Raw genomic sequence first — 17581 nt, forward strand, 5'->3', positions numbered from 1 at the left:
TAATGTTATTTTTAGCAGCATCATATGACCCCTTTAAGAAGCATTGTTTAAACAGTTAGAGAGTTATTTCTAACGTAGCCACATGGACGCTGCTGGCAGAAAGCTCTGATGAGCTTGGTGTTAGTGTCACTAATTTGGTTACACAATGAAGTGGCTTACATCACTATCAAGTGAGCTTCCATGTGTGCTTGAGCTCATATTAGTGAGAATGAGGTGACAAACTTGAGTTTAACCACTTCTGCTCCACAAACAGAATCAGTTTTGAATGACATTATCAACAGTATTTGAGCTACATGATTAAATCAGGCAAAACAGTGCTGTCATTTGGAGCTCAACCGATGAAACGAGCATGACTTTTTAAACAGATTTAAAGGGATAGTTCACCCAAAAATGAAAATGTGCTGTCAATTTACTCACCCTCAGGCCATCCAAGATGTAGGTGATTTTTTCCTTCAGTAGAACGGTAGATTTTTATATGAAACCATGCTCCTGGGTGATTCATAAAATGCAAGTCAGCAGTTGCATAAAAAAAAAGCATAAAAAGCATATCAAGGAGCACAAAATGAATACCCGTGGCTCCTGACAATATGTTGAGATCTTATGATTATCTTATGTTGAGGTTTCAGCTAAAAATCGCCTTTACTGTTCTACTCAAGAAAAAAAACAAAAAGGCACCTACATCTTTTATGGCCTGAGGGTGAGTAAATTAACAGCACATTTTCATTTTTGGGTGAACTATTCCTTTAAGGTTTGGTCAAGGGCTATGTTCAGAATAGTGTACTAGCATACTACTCATACTATATATGCAGGATCCATAACATGCACATTATGAATGTTATCTGTAAGCATACAATACCTAGATAATGTTTTATATTCACCACAGTGCATATCTAGAGTACTGTATGTCATAATGCAGTGTGACTACTTGATGCAATACCAATCTTGGACTTTTATCTGATCATTCACACATTAAAAATGCAAAATAACTCTTTATTGCTGATATGCAAAGTGGGAGATACATGCTTTATTATGAAACATGCAGTGTAATGAGGTCATGTGACAACTGCATTGCATACTGCACTTGGAAGTGTTTATTTATTGCATATGTTTTGCATACTACAGAACTTAAAAAAAATAATACTGGCAGTATGAAGTACAGTATATACTGTGCAGTATTAAGCAATATGTTAGTATTCCATTTCAAACATAGCCAGGCATTGGAAATCTCAGTTTACCACATGTTAAGGTAATAACCAATCAGAAAGGAGACGTACTGGTGCCTAACCAATAGAATGATGCCAAGGACAAACACGAGTAAGATGCAATAGGCCGGAGCGAATTTTTCCCTATTGCATACATGTTGGACCCCACACTCCCACAAAGTACTATATATCTTGTGTTTTAGTGCAGAAGCATGCTATTTCAAGTCATTTGAAACAAAATTCTCAGATTTAAAAATCTCTAAAAAGTCTCCTGTGGACCAAGTTACTGAAAACGTTTTTGCAGTAATAAAAAAAAAATCAAGTCTCAATCATCTTCACTCCAGACCAAAGCTGCTGGTCTCCTCCACAGCGGTGAGAAGTTTCTCATACAGCACAGGGTACGATGGATAGGGAGGCAGATCCAAACGGTTGAAGCATGTGTGTGCCCTGCAGCAGACGAAAATACAGAGGTCAAAGGTCAGGAGGAGGCTTCTATCATGACCTCAGACTGAATAAGTGAGACGAGCTCTACACTTCGGTGAGCTGCTTTGCTGTAAAGCACAACTTTCCCCAGCAGAGAAATTCTGTATCTGAGTGAGGCATCTGTATGTTTTCCATCACATTGGCCTTATTTAGCTCTGGCTGCTGACGCTGTGCACACACAATGACAAACTCCCAGCCGTTCTCACCCTGACAGAGAAATATGAGCCTGTACTTTAGTGCTGACGGCGCCAGGCTTTGATTCGCAGCCCCTTCTATTTGCCAGAACAGAGTGAAATGATTTAAGGTGAAATGTTGGATGCAAATTGAGCTGGTTTTCAGGATGACAATTTGTCGTCTCGGGTAGCTTTATTTACAAGTCTAAACAGTAAGGCGGTTTCTTTGCTGTTGTGATTGAATTGCAGTGTGGAAGAACCATGGCAGGTAAACAAAACAGTATCTGAACAAGCTTATAGTCGACCACACAAAGAATCTGTGGGTTAAAGCACTGCTTGGGTGACGTTGTCCTAAATACATCCATTATTTCTGCATTTTGCACTCTGTGTTTTTCATTTCACGACTCACAACATATTCATTCTATGAAATATAAACTATGAAGAATGTGAAATGAATGTGTAATGGTATAGAAAATCATTTGGTTTTTAATATTCAGCCCAGGTGAATAAGATCCTGAACCTTTCTGTGTAGCATCTCTAATCTAGCACATATGCAAGTCATCTATATGGTAATGAGCTCCAAAAAGTTGACGAAACAAAAACAAACTTTCAGCAATATATGCACGTTTAAAATATCCTCTCTAGGGTAAACACACCAATAATATTCATAACATCACACTTTTTTGTCTCCAGAATGAGAATATCCCCTCCTCCTAATAGCATCTTTCAGCGACTAGCATTAGCAACTAGCAATTCACAGTTTAGCAAGGCTAAACTAAAGCTACTAAATCCTGTTCCACACCAACTTCCTGTTTCAGTAGGAAGTGCCTCAATACTAATATATAGTGTGTGTATATATATATATATATTTTTTTTTTTAGCCAGTTGCCAAGGCAACACCTGATTTAGATGTACTAAAATAGCTAGAAATAAAACTAAATAAAAATGTATTTAAAAAAAAACTGTTCATTTAAACAAATATGACCAATACTAATCAATCCTTGGTAAATTGGATATATTTTTCTACTTCAGCTAGCATAAAGCTTTCCCTCTTGATGAATTAGCCTTCCTCAAGTACTAAAAAGTCATCAAGAGTTTTATAAAGCTGTGTTTAGCAATAATTTGGGATATATGCGATTCTGCAGGCAGAAGGTTTGTTATTTCTTGCAGTATACCTTGGTAGAGAGGTAATCTTTCCCCACTTTTCAATGCAGAAGTGCCGCAGGCCGTTGCTCCCACGGAGCGCTGCGAAACCCTCGTAGGGGACACTGGACGTTCCCGTCACGAACTGCAGCAGGCGCAGCCTCTGCTCATTATTGAAGCGCTCCACCGCATCCCAGAAACTACGAATCACAACATGCCCATCGTGGTAACCTGGAGGGTGATGGAGAGACTGGTAAAGTTAAACACCAATATGTGCTACGTCACCAGTAGTTTCTGTTGTGTTTACCTTACTCTGAAGTAGGAGCTAATTTAGTGTTATTACAATCATTCCCAGTTGATCCCAGTACTTCCACCAGGAGTTACGATATGTGACCCTGGAGCACAAAACCAGTCAGAGTAGCTCAGGTATATTTGTAGCAATAGCCAACAATACATTGTATGGGTCAAAATTATCCATTTTTCTTTTATGCCAAAAATCATTAGGATATTAAGTAAAGATCATGTTCCATGAAGATATTCTGTAAATTTTCTACCGTAAATATATCAAAACTTAATTTTTGATTAGTAATATGCATTGCTAAGAACTTCATTTGGACAACTTTAAAGGTGATTTTCTCAGTATTTTGATTTTCAATATTTTCTCAATTTTTTGCACCCTCAGATTCCAGATTTTCAAATAGTTGTATCTCAGACAAATATTGTCCTATCCTAACCAACCATACATCAAAGGAAAGATTATTTATTCAGCTTTCAGATGGTGTATAAATCTCAATTTAAAAAAATGGACCCTTATGACTGGTTTTGTGGTCCAGGGTCACATATAAGAACTATGAAGACATTCCTCTGGTGTGAAAGCAGCTCTTGTTTAACTGGTTCAGGTGTGTTTTATTGGGACTGGAGCTGAACTCTGCAGAAAAGTGGCCCTTTGGGAGCAAGAAACAAGCTTATTTAAATTAGCCTCTAAAGAGGCCCTTCAGGCGTCTCTATCCGAATGTGCATAGGCTGTGCAGAAAAAGTCAACAGAAGACTCCAGAGACTCAACTGAGGTTCTCTCGACACCGTGAAACCACAACACCGCAGGGTTATATGAAATTCTACAGGGTTCACCCGTCACGCTTTTAATGTCAACAGCTCCGTTCTAAATGATGAACTGCAATCTAAACAGATGGGATACTTGTTTTGGCATTAGCTGTGGGATACAATCCCGTTGACCCTCCATAGTAATTCACAGCAGAGGACCTGAAAGAAAAGTGAGACCACTTCACATGGAACAAATGCTTAACCCGAGCAATCAAGCTTCTACTCACTAATGAAGACCATGTGAGCATTTCTCTCCAGTAATTAAACATTTATGGATAGCTTTTAGAACAAAACTGACAATATTACCCACTGTTGACAGAGCAGCTGCCATGAATTTTTAAAGACAACGCAAGCATCCGCTCACCTCCTCTATATTCTGTGTTGGATCTCCAGTCGTTCAAATCGATCTCAGCCGTCCCTGCAATGACCAACTCCAGCTCACGAGCATCGAACACTGAAACCAGACGGGAGTCTACGACCTGCATTATAAAAGAACAGTTTATACAGTACATGACATTCAAATAATCTGAATTAGATTAGTGAATAATTCTTTAACTAATTTTCAGTGAAGCTACCATTCAAGCTAACGTACCTCATAGAAACCTCTTACAAGGGCTTCGGTCTGCTGCATAACCCCCCTCTCCACCCTCCATTTAGCCATGCGCTCAATGTATTCCTTCTTGTTCTTCTCCGTCACTTGGGTATTGGAGCCTCCCGACTTCAGTTCCCTCTCTATGACCTGTCAAAAGATGTAAAAAGTTTTAAGGGTTGGTACAAACCTTTGTTGCAGCAGAAATAATGTTTACAAGTATTACTGACATGGCACCTATAAAGCATGGATTCATCCTGAGCCACCTTTTTGTTCTGTGTAATTCTTTTAATGTTAAAATATTTTTCCGAGATTTGTTTAAGTAAGCCAGGGGTGTCCAAACCTGCTTCTAGTGGGTTATCGTTCTATAGAGTTTAGCTCCAACTTATCTCAACACACCTGCCTGGAAGTTTCTAGTGATCCTGAAGACCTTGATTAGCTAGTTCAGGTGGGTTTAATTAGGGTTGGAGCTAAACTCTGCAGTGACCCTCCAGGAAGAGGATTGGACACCCCTGAGGTAAGTCATTAAAGGGTTAGTTCACCCAAAAATGAAAACAGCCCACAAATGACTCACCCTCAAGTCATCCTAGATGTATATGACTTTCTTCTTTCAGACGAATCCAGTCGGAGTTATAATAACAATTGTCTTTGATCTTTCAAGCTGTTTAATGCCACTCAGCCGGTGTTGCATGCATCAGTCCAAAAGAAGTTAAATAAAAGGCGCCCATCCATTAAAAAAAAGTGTCTCACACGGCTCCGGGGGGTGAACAAAGGCCTCCTGTAGCGAATCGATGCATTTTTGTAAGAAAAATATCCATATTCAAAACATAATAATCACTTTAATGTAGCTTGCGCCAACAGTCCTACACGGAAGCAGCTCTGGGCAGATGAAAGATCAAAGACAATTTTTATTATAACTCCGACTGGATTCGTCTAAAAGAAGAAAGTCATATACACCTAGGATGACTTGAGGGTGAGTAATTTGTGGGCTAATTTTCATTTTTGGGTGAACTAACCCTTTAAGACAGTGGTCTCAAACTCAATTCCTGGAGGGCCACAGCTCTGCGGAGTTTAGCTCCAACCAGCTCCAACTCACACCTGCTTGGAAGTTTCTAGTGATCCTGAAGAGCTTGATTAGCTGGATCAGGTGCGTTTGATTAGGGTTGGAGCTAAACTGTGCAGAGCTGTGGCCCTCCAGGAATTGAGTTTGAGTCCAATTCATTAAGAAGTTGAGTGTAAACCAGTGTTTCTCAACCCTGGTCCTGGAGGCCCCACTCTGGTTGGGTTTGTACTGGGATTGAGAAGCATTAGTGTAAACAGTGTGGCTCGGTTTGCATTGGTGACCCCGACGTGCCAACTTTTAGTACAATGTGGTTTTAGTACAACTTAATACAAAACTGGTAACCAGGTTTGACTTGCTATACGTAATGGAGATGCCTGAGCATGAGACTCAGTTTCCTTCAATCCTGATCATAGATCATTATCATTGCTTGTATTTTGTTAAGACACTAGGGATGAAACGATTAGTTGATATTAAAGACAACGTAAACAATAAAAAATTGTCAACAAATATTTTTGTTGTTGAATATTCGTTTATATCTCATATGACCTAATGTAACAGCCTGCGATAACGTGGTTTGACCAGTGTGGCGATGTAACACAAGACTGTAATTCGGCCCTCCTGGATGTAATCCAATAGAAGTAGAAATGCTTATGAGACGTGCAAATGAACCCAAACCAGTAGAGTGTGGGAAATTTTATCTAAAAAAAAAACAAATGCTTTTATGTGTAAAAGGCCCGATATACTGATGCTGAAGTTATTTTTTCATTCCTTGGTTAGGGATAAAAATAAGTTTTGTGCTTGTGAATATCCCAACACTGCTGAAAGCGGCATTTAGATGAATATGTAAATATATGCTGTGCGCTTTCCTCTCAGTAACAAAATAAACACAACAAAAATGACAGCATGGGAAAACGGTAGTTAAGAAAGCATCTGATCATAGCAATGTGGATACGTTTGAATCAGCTCTGCAATCGGCACTCCAGTCTAATCACGTTTATTTATATAGCTCTTTATACAATAGATTGCTTTAAAGCAAGCAGCTTTACAGTATTAAACAGGAAAAAACAGTGTTAGTTCTGCTATAAATCAGCTCTATATGTATGAATATGTACAGAATATGTATTCTGTATTACAGAACTCAATATTTTAAATAATTGCAAAAGCTGAATAATTGATCAAAGCCTACTGATCAATTGGTGAAATAGTTGACGATTAGTCGATTAATCGTTCTAATAATCATTAGATTAATCGATTATCAAAATTATCATTTGTTGCAGACACATGAAAACCTCCTTGAAGGTGCTTCAAAAACAGAATGAATTATCCAGCACCTGTCCAAAGACCTCCTCGTTGACTGTAAACGTCAGATCCAGGATATCCGTGATATCGTTGTCCTTCATCCACTGTAAGCTCTGGTGGAACTCATCATCCAGGTATTCCAAATCACTCAGATCTGTCACTCTATGGACCACACAATACAGACATCCAATCAAAATCCATAATTTGAAACTCACTTTATTGTGTCACCTTGACGCCAAAAAACCTCTGAGACTCACAGTCTGAGCAGGGCCTTGTAGAACGGTCGAGTGAAGAAAGCATCCAACAGATACTGGTGGATCAGAGCCAGACCCAAAATACGGCCACTGAAACGGAACCTGTGAGGGTCCAGCAAAACATTTATCCATATCATAATGTTCTGTGCATGCTCCAATATAACACATATCCTGTTTTTGAACCAATTATAGGCTTTTGAAATTCTCTACCTTCTGGATAGGGCTTGAAAGTCAGACACTGTGACTTGGGACAACTTTTAAATTCAATTAAACGTTGTGAATCTCAACACTGACATTCACCAGACGTGTCCTCTTCTTGGATGAAGTTCAAGGCAAACGCTGAGAATTTGTCTTTGTATTTAGTTTCCTAACACTATAATTTACTCAACAAGAGGGCCATTTTCCCTGTCAGTCAAAATCCCAAAATAAGAGACAAAACAAAGACGTAGCGTGACCGCTTCTGACCAGAAGGCATGCGATTCCTCAACCACATGCCACATCAACCAGAGAACTACAAAGCTGAACTTCAAAGACATTCCAAGTCTAAGCAGCAATAATTGGGGATAAAGAGAGATACAGTAGTAAGGTAGAAAACGGAAGATCTCTCACCATTCCAAATGGTTCTCTACAAATGCAGACATGGGGCTGATCTGCACTGTATACGTGTCATTGGCTGAGTACTCAAACAGACCGTAGTAGGGGTTAAACAGCTCCTGAGACAACAGGAAGAAGAACTCCCGCGATGGGCCGCTGTAATCCAAACTATAGGGAACATGAACGCAATATTTTAGATCAGTTAAGATCCCAGTTCTGGTTTGTATGTCTGTCAATAACATGCATGTGAATGAGAACACAGTCGACTGACCCTTCCTCTCCTACAAAGGTGATGTAGAGCTTGTTTCTCTGGAGCTCTTTGCGTGAGTAGGCCATTACTTGATTAAAGGTGCCTTCCAGTAGATGTTCCCTTTTGATGATGAGCCTCGATAGCAACACAAAATTAAACCAAATCAAAATCAATGTAATATCTGTCTGTCTGTCTGTCTGTCTGTCTGTCTATCTATCTATCCATCCATCCATCCATCCATCCATCCATCCATCCATCCATCCATCCATCCATCCATCCATCCATCCATCCATCCATCCATCCATCCATCCATCCATCCATCCATCCATCCATCCATCCATCCATCCATCCATCCATCCATCCATCCATCCATCCATCCATCCATCCATCCATCCATCCATCCATCCATCCATCCATCCATCCATCCATCCATCCATCCATCCATCCATCCATCCATCCATCCATCCATCCATCCATCCATCCATCCATCCATCCATCCATCCATCCATCCATCCATCCATCCATCCATCCGACACACTTACTTGATTTTTCCTGGTCCCTGGCCGTAGCCTTTAGCCTCCAGCTTCCTGTAAAAATTGCGAAGTTTTGCCTCAAAGTCTCTGCGGTATGGAGCGGGCGCTCTGGCCCTCTGCAAGCCTGTCAAAATACATAATACCACTGCATAAAATTACACACTGGTCTATTTTTGAACATTTCCTCATTTAAAAATGTCATACAATGTATTCAAATGAAATAAAAGTGGGCAAGAAGTCAAAGAAAAGATACATTTAATGCATCTAAAATTTCTAGGGGCCTCAATGTGAAACAACAAAGCAAATGGAGCAGGGATGTCAGCACCATGCTGTGAAATAATTTTACTCATACTCTGAGTTTCTCATCAAACACTAGTGTACCGAACAGTCTCATTAAACTGCACTAGCACATTCTGTGTAGCACAGCGGGACGTCCGCCATGAGATTAAGTCGCTTTAACTCGTGTCTCGCTGGGGTGTGAGTGTATGTGATCATTCTCAGTTCAGAAAGAACCATGCCGACGCGAGGAAAGACCTGTGATTTGTTTAAACATGAGGGAAGTGGTAGACCGGCCAGATTGCAACCGCAAACACACAGAAGAACTGATGCGGGGAATGATTGCTCTCGTTGTTAGGGAAAAGCTTTTGCTGGGTTTTGGCAAGCGGCGCCACACACAAGAGACCAGCTCATGTTTCCACAGACGCTTAAATTGTTTTTTTTTTAAAAGCCTTAGAAGTCAGTATGTACTGTATGTGGATGTGTGTTACTGAGCTAGAGATACTATAATAATTTGAGTAAAAACAGTTAGATTGTGTTTTTAGCATTTTAAATAGTTGTCCATTTGTAGCTTTTAATCCATGTCTTTTATCTTTGATGCACTCTTTTTGCTTGTGTTATTCTAAAAGTTGACAAAAATAACTTTTAGTACATCTATAGTCTCTTTGGTGAGAACAGACCAAAAATACTGATTGCTCATCTTGAATACACAGGCAATTTTTGTTGGCTACAGATCTAGATCTACCAGTAGTTTCAAAGCTAAACTAGGGGTATCATTTTTGTCCAACTAAATGAGCCTAAGCAAACCCAATGATGAAAGTCTTGCTTTTAAATAGTAATACGATCATACCCGGTGAACTCTGAGGTGAGGATCCGGGAGAGCAGCGTGGAGAGAAGCTGAGGCCGGGGTGGAAAGAGTGAGATGGGATATACGACATGATCTCCTCATCAAACAGACTGAATGACAGAGAGGAAACATATTAGAATGTATGCAGAAAACATATTTTTATTTATTTATGTATAAATATTGTATAACTAATAAAAATGTAATATCTCAAAAATTAATAAAAAATAAAATAGATAAAATTAAAATAATTGATAATATAAATATAAATAAAATAAAAATAGAACATTCTGTTAGTTTGTAAATTGTTAGTTAAAGGGGTCATGACACGAGAAATCAAATTTAGCGGAAGCTAGAGATTAAGGTTTATAAAGTTGTAAATATGGATATTTTTCTTACACAAACGCATCGCGTCGCTTCAGAAGGCCTTTATTAACCCCCCGGAGCCGTATGGACTTCTTTTTTAATGGATGGGTGCAATTTTTTTTTACTTCAAATTTTGGGCTACCATCCACTCCCATTATAAAGCATGGATTAGCCTGGACATTATTTAATACAACTCCGATTGTATTCGTCTGAAAGAAGAATGTCATATACACCTAGGATGGCTTGAGGGTGAGTAAATAACAAGCTAATTTTCATTTTTGGGTGAACTAACCCTTTAACAGCTGACACTTGATTACGCTGAATGCGAGTGTCATGTCGCATCAAAAGCAAGCAGAGATTACATTCACAGCCGCTTTTGTCTACACTGGATACAGTATACAGATGCGCGCTCGCTTTCTGACACAGTCCACTGCTTCACAGTTTTGCTGCTTTTTTTGTGCAAAAAAATAAAAAATATTTTTTAGCATTATAAGTAAACCTCAAGGAACATTAAAATAATAATAAAAAAAAAATCCATGTCATGTCCCCTTTAATATCCCTGGAGCCGTGTGGACTTCTTTTATAATGGATGGGTGCAATTTTCTCGACTTCAGATTTTGGGCTACCATCCACTCCCATTGTAAAGCATGGATTAGCCTGTACATTATTTAATATACCTCCAATTGGATTCGTCTGAAAGAAGAAAGTCATATACACCTAGGATGGCTTGAGGGTGAGTAAATAACAAGCTAATTTTCATTTTTGGGTGAACTAACCCTTTAACAGCTGACACTTGATTACGCTGAATGCGAGTGTCATGTCGCATCAAAAGCAAGCAGAGATTACATTCACAGCCGCTTTTGTCTACACTGGATACAGTATACAGATGCGCGCTCGCTTTCTGACACAGTCCACTGCTTCACAGTTTTGCTGCTTTTTTTGTGCAAAAAAATAAAAAATATTTTTTAGCATTATAAGTAAACCTCAAGGAACATTAAAATAATAATAAAAAAAAAATCCATGTCATGTCCCCTTTAATATGTTCTAGTTTCTATCTAGTATTCAGCTGTGTGTTAGCTGTTTGGAGAGTTTGACTAGTTGATTAAGCCAGTAATAACTAGTCCTGCATGCTGGTCCATGTGAGTGAGTCATATGTTTGCCAAACGCTGGCACTGAATCAAACGCTGAGGACTGTGTTCAAAGACTCTTATATACTACTGCCTGTCAAGCCTTGTGGTTTTGGTTTGCAACAAAAACACCGAGCTCATGCAGCATTCCCCGTCCCTCACACTGCAGTCACCGTACCTTAACAGCATGACCAGGTCGGCGTCACAGGACAGCTTTTCAACGCCCTGAGGACCTTCAGTTCTGATGTAATGGATTTTCTCCCTGAGAGAAAGCATGCACGGAGCACGTAAACATTCACACAATCTCACATTTCCACTCTCGCTGCGTTCTTTCCACACTGAGTAGCTTTTGAAAGGTCTGAACTAATGGAATGTTAATTGTTTTTAAAAAAGTAACAGTAAAGCACTTCACTAGCTGAATAAAATTATAGCGTGCATTCTGGAATGCTTTTAAGATAATGATGGGTTCGCTGCATTAGAGCCACTGTTAATGCACTGTTAGTTAAATGCTGATTCACCATCACAAACTTTGTTTTTTACATGTTTTAAGCATGTTTCATGCATCTTTATTGTGTCGGACTGTAACTGTGTTGCTATATGAGCTTAACACGTCAATGTTAGTCATAATTGAGTGATATTTTAGTATTATTTATATACTATTATATTATTTATTCATATTTTGAATTGGCTTTTATTTTATATTTTCAGTTGTCATTTTAATTTTAGTTTAAGTTTTAGTAATTTTGTCAGTTGTATTTTTTTTTTTCAACAAATCGACTTTTTTGTTTTATTGCAGTTTTATTTTTAGTAATTATATTACTTAATTGAACTTATTTTATTTCAGTTAGTTGCAACGGAAATATTTCTAAGTTTTGTTTACTTAGTTCTAGTTTAGTTTTTCATCTTATATTTATATTTTATTTCATATCACCTCTAATTAAGTTTAAGATGTATTAATTGTATTATGTGCTTTTGTCATTCTTTTATATTTCTATTTAGCTTTAATTTATTTATATTTCAGTTTTAGTTTTAGTAATCTTAGGGAACATTTCCAATTGTTTTTGCTTTATTTTTGTCATGTGATATTTACATTTTATTTTATATCAGCTTTATTTTAGTTTATGTAATTTTTAGGGCTGTTAGTCAATAATTTTTTTTTAAAATAATTAATTACATGATGTTTCAATTAATTAATCGCAAAATAAATTTGACTGAAAATACCTACAAAATATTATTTACAGCTATTTTTGTGTTAAATGAGAAAGTACCAAGTAGACATTACAAATTGTAGCTTTAGAAAGAAATATTCTGTTTGATTCAACATAAAATTTATTACACATAAACATTTAGGCAACAGCTATTTTAAGTTTTTATCAATTTGTTTTGGACTTTTGTAATCGTATTCGTTTTTTGTTTATTTAGCTTTAATGCATTTTTATTGATTTGTATTTTTTATTTATTTATTTATTTATTAGTTTTAGTCATTTTATTACATTATATTAAACTTATTTTATTTCTGTTGGTGCCCAAACCAAACTTTATTTATTTATTTAAATTTCTATTCCAAATTTTAATCTAATGTTTATATTTTATTTAAAAATATATTTTAAATTTATATATTTTTATATATATTTTTTATATATTTTTAGATAGTTTATATTTTTATTGTTATTTTATCTATTTTAATACTTCAACTTTAACTTATTTTATTTCTGTTAGCAGCCAAGGCAACATTTCAAATGTTTGATTAGGGTTTTCAAGTTTAATTTGTTTCAACTAATATTTATATTTAATTTATTTAAGCTTTATTTAAATGAACTAAAATGGTTTTAACAGTTTTATAGCATAATGGATTTATGTATCTCTGAAAACCTAGAATAAACTCCCAGAATGCAACAGTTTTGCTGGTATGTTACAATGCTTTTATTTTCTTTGGCATAAAATGTCTGCCATGTTCTGCTCACTGTCATATAGCATGACATATTTTAAAAAATAAGTGATAATCAGTCACTCTGGCGCTGCACCTCTCCGGCGCTGTAGCTGCGCAGTCTCTGTAAGTGTTGTCTGTGTGTGAGGTGATTCAGCAGATGTTCGTTCTGAAGGGGAATCCTGGGGTCAATGAAGGTCGTCACACGACTGTTGTGGTCCACAAAGAACGACTACCACAGCAAAAGATCACACACAAACATGTCATTAATCTGAATGTAAACACTAAAGCAGTTTCACGTTATGCTAGTCTACCCGTTATTATTTTCCATAAGTACGCAGCGGCTCATCGATGGGGAGCAGTGCTTGTGTGTATGAAGCCGTTCTCACATAGAATCATGTCATTAAAGACTAAAGCAGTTTCATGTTATGCTAGTCTAGCCAGTACTGTTTTCCACACAGTCTCTGTGTGTGTCTGGAGGAGCTCACCTTGCCCTGCGGGTCTGTCTTGATCTCCCAGCCTCTCGGAAGCTCTAGCTGAGAATCGGTGAATTTGTTGAGGAAAGAGACGAGGTCGCGGTTGTGTTGATATCGCTCAAAGTTGCGCACATCTCGCCGTATTTTCAGAATCATGTGCTTCAGGCAGGTGCTGTTAGTAAACATCCGATACGCACCCTGAGGAGAAAGACAGGTGTGTGAGTGTGTGTGTGTGTGAGAGAGAGAGAGTGTGTGTGCGTGTGATTGTGTGTGTGTGTGTGTGTGCGTGCGTGTGATTGTGTGTGTGATTGTGTGTGTGTGTGCGTGTGATTGTGTGTGTGCGTGTGATTGTGTGTGTGCGTGTGATTGTGTGTGTGTGTGTGTGTGTGTGATTGAATAATGAAAGGACATTGACTGCACATGTCTCTATAAATAATGAGAATGTACAGTTTCACAGGATTTAACATTTCCAGAAACCCATAATAAGGAATATAAACATATGTACATAATTTGCTTATATGATTTAATTAAGGTCCACATTCTGGTTTAGCCTTCATTCTGAAAAAATAAAAATAAAAATAAATAAAAAATAACATTACATGCTTCACAAACTCCACAGCAATACATTCCTGCATACGTATAATCTGCATGTGCCAAATAATTTTACTGCTATTTATTCTGTTGCGGTAATTACAAAATATAGCAAATATCAGTGCAATCAACCAATCAATCAATCAATCAATAAAATAGTTGCCTTGTTTTTCAGTCAGCTAAAAAATATCTAGGATTTTCTTAAAATTATGTGTGAAGCAATTTAATTAATTTTTTAAAATATAAATTTACCTGAGAAGCAATCTATATTTTAATATAATTTTACAGATATTTTTATATCTTAAATATTTTACTGAAAAACAAAGCAACTATTGTATTCATTCTTTTTTTGCACCGATATTTGCTATTTATAAATGTACATTTAAGAATGTTTAAATATTTTAACTAAATAACTAAATAAATAAATGCATATATATATATATATATATAGATATATATAGATAGATATAAAATACTTAAAATAAATGATTATTTTTATTATGCTTTATTATTTTGGGCAGTAATTTAATCAACTTGATTCTTATGTTATTAAAATGGTGATGAAACAGAAGTAGCAGTAGATATTTTCTTCTGTATTTGGACATACTGCACATCTGTTTGTTATTGATTATCAAAAAAAAAAACTGTAGGGCGGGACTTGGTTCTGTTTTTCGGTTGTTGATTGGATGTTGAGATGTGGGTGTGGCTCTTAAAAGAGCTTGCAGGGACAAAGTTTAAAGAGATAGTTCACCTTTAGTTGCTGGTCCCCACTGATTAGTATGAAAAAAATCACTATGCAAGTCAATGGGGACCAGCAACTGAAGGTGAACTATCTCTTTAAGAGCATTAAATTATTGGAAATCAGAGATAAGACTGGTGCTATCATCGGAATTGGTGATATTTTTGTGTTCAAGAGTGTACTCTCCCACAGATCCACTTGGGTCTCAGCACGCTTTATCTTGGACTTGTTAATGTCTGTTATCTGTTGCAGAGCTTATGGGATCAATAAAGAGGGTATCTGCAAATAGCTCAATCAATATCACCCTTCAGCTAAAGTACAATCTACTTGTGGACAGTGTCTGTTCACGAGCGGCGAGCCGATCCTCGCAGCGCTCCTGTGTCTGCATACACTGAAGCAAACCAAGTCACTTTCAGTGGGCTGGCTACAAATGGTTTGAATCTTCTTTCTTCAAGACAAAACACAGAATTTACTAGAATACACATGAAAACTCACATTTGAAGCTTGTCATTTTGACTTACGTAGTTAGCGTGGAGGACAGAAAAGAATTCTGGGTGCGTCACAAACTTCACGGCTGGACACTGGAGCAGCAGCGTCATGTTCTGATTATTCACAGGAGATGAAGGACCTTCTCTGCTCTGATCTACAAACATTACACACACACACACACACACACACACATTGGCTTATTTAAAGGAATAGTTCAGCCCAAAACAAAAATTTGCTGAAAATGTATTCAACCCTCAGGCCATCCGAGATGTAGATGTCCGAGTTTGTTTCTTCATCAGATTTGTAGAAATGCAGCACTGCATCAGTGTCTCAGCAATGGATGCTCTGCAGTGAATGGGTGCCGTCAGAATGAGAGTCCAAACAGCTGATAAAAACATCACAATAATCCACAAGTAATCCACAGCACTCCAGTCCATCAGTGAACATCTGGAGAAGACAAAAGCTGAAACACATCCAGCATTAAGACGTTTTTAACTCAAATATGAGTTCGTAATCCATAATAACGCTTCCTCCAGTGAAAAAGTGTTCTGGTGTGAATCAGGAGAGAAATCTGCACAGATCAAGCAGCGTTTAAACAGCTCTAAACACATATGTGGCTGGATTTTGATGTGAGAGACAACAGCAGATGCACTTTTTCACTGGAGGCAGCGTTATTATGGATTATGGACTCAATGGTATTTGAGTTAAAAACGTCTTAATGCTGGATTAGTTTCAGCTTTTGTCTTCTCCAGATGTTCACTGATGGACTGGAGTGCTGTGGATTACTTGTGGATTATTGTGATGTTTTTATCAGCTGTTTGGACTCTCATTCTGACGGCACCCATTCACTGCAGAGCATCCATTGCTGAGACACTGATGCAGTGCTACATTTCTCCAAACCTGATGAAGAAACAAACTCATCCTGATCTCGGATGATCTGAGGGTGAGCACATTTTCCAAAATTTCAGCATTTTTCCTTTAAGCTTGGAACAGTACAGAATTACTCATCAATAAATGCATCCAAGTTGGAGTTTAGAAGATCACCTCTCTTCAGTCTACTGGTTTCTACAAGCATCTCACTTTCTGGTTGAATTTCAAATGGAAATACATACATATTAACTTAAAATTCAGGGTCTATGACACATGATGTGTTTTCTGGCAGCCTGTCTGCTAACACAGATCTCTGCAACTGCTCAAAACTAAACACTCAATTTATTCTCATCAAACAGCATCTAAAGAAAGGCCCACCTGGAGCTTGTGTAGTGGATTCAGTCTCTGTGTCTCCTGCGCGGTTTCTCTCAGGTCCGCGGCCGGCCGGTTCGTCTTCGGTGGCCATCGTCCTCTGGATGTTCTGATACCTGATGACAAAACAACACTGTGCTCAAACGATCGCTGTTCTTAATGGAAAACAATGTGCATCTTTATATGAAGAAAACTTACGAAAAGCATCATGTTGTTTTTTTTTCATTGTGACTAAGCTCAGAACAGTGTGTTTGCCACAATTCCTCAAGTATTATTCACATAATCTGCATTTTATGAGAGGATTGCTCTCTTTTTGATAATGTGAATTTATTTGTTTAATATTATTTAAGATATTATTTAATATCTTGATAATACATCAATCTAAATTATTTGATTGATTATTTATTTTTACATATTATTTAATGATAATAACAACAAATTTAGCTTATTTTTATAGGAATTTCAAAGATGAATAATAATTTTAAAAAAAGCTACCTGCATGGTATTGCGGTTCAAATTGTCAAAAAATTAATTTACATTGATGATGTCAGTAACATCTTAATTTTTTTTTAAAGAGCTATACTCTTCTGCTCAACAAGGCTGCATTTATTTGATCAGAAATACAGTAAAAAAATCAGTAATCACTGTTCTAATCTACACTATTTGTACAGTAAAAACAGTAATATGGTGAAATATTATTACAATTTAAAACAGCTGTTTTCTATGTGAATCTCTGTTAAACTGTAATGTATTTCTGTGATGCGCAGCTGTATTTTCAGCATCATTACTCCAGTCTTCAGTGTCACATGATCTTCAGAAA

At 37.3% G+C, this 17581-nt stretch overlaps 1 protein-coding gene across 1 annotated transcript in view; it reads right to left on the minus strand.

The window, feature by feature from the left end:
- Positions 1-688: 688 nt before the first annotated feature.
- The window catches only part of LOC107653791 (E3 ubiquitin-protein ligase HECW1-like), a 63502-nt gene continuing 46609 nt past the window's right edge, over positions 689-17581 (minus strand). Inside the window, exons 10-24 of the mRNA XM_016440613.1 lie at positions 16768-16877; positions 15552-15673; positions 13713-13898; positions 13322-13456; positions 11476-11660; positions 9811-9917; positions 8694-8808; positions 8173-8286; positions 7917-8069; positions 7311-7409; positions 7086-7215; positions 4695-4841; positions 4467-4581; positions 3034-3232; positions 689-1649 (exon numbers count right to left, since the gene is read on the minus strand). Coding sequence (XP_016296099.1) covers positions 1538-1649; positions 3034-3232; positions 4467-4581; positions 4695-4841; positions 7086-7215; positions 7311-7409; positions 7917-8069; positions 8173-8286; positions 8694-8808; positions 9811-9917; positions 11476-11660; positions 13322-13456; positions 13713-13898; positions 15552-15673; positions 16768-16877 — 2029 coding nt within the window. The 3' untranslated portion in view covers positions 689-1537. The remainder of the gene's footprint in view (positions 1650-3033; positions 3233-4466; positions 4582-4694; positions 4842-7085; positions 7216-7310; positions 7410-7916; positions 8070-8172; positions 8287-8693; positions 8809-9810; positions 9918-11475; positions 11661-13321; positions 13457-13712; positions 13899-15551; positions 15674-16767; positions 16878-17581) is intronic.

Source organism: Sinocyclocheilus anshuiensis, unplaced genomic scaffold, assembly GCF_001515605.1.
Source record: "Sinocyclocheilus anshuiensis isolate Anshui unplaced genomic scaffold, SAMN03320099.WGS_v1.1 scaffold79, whole genome shotgun sequence".
NCBI lineage: Eukaryota > Metazoa > Chordata > Actinopteri > Cypriniformes > Cyprinidae > Sinocyclocheilus > Sinocyclocheilus anshuiensis.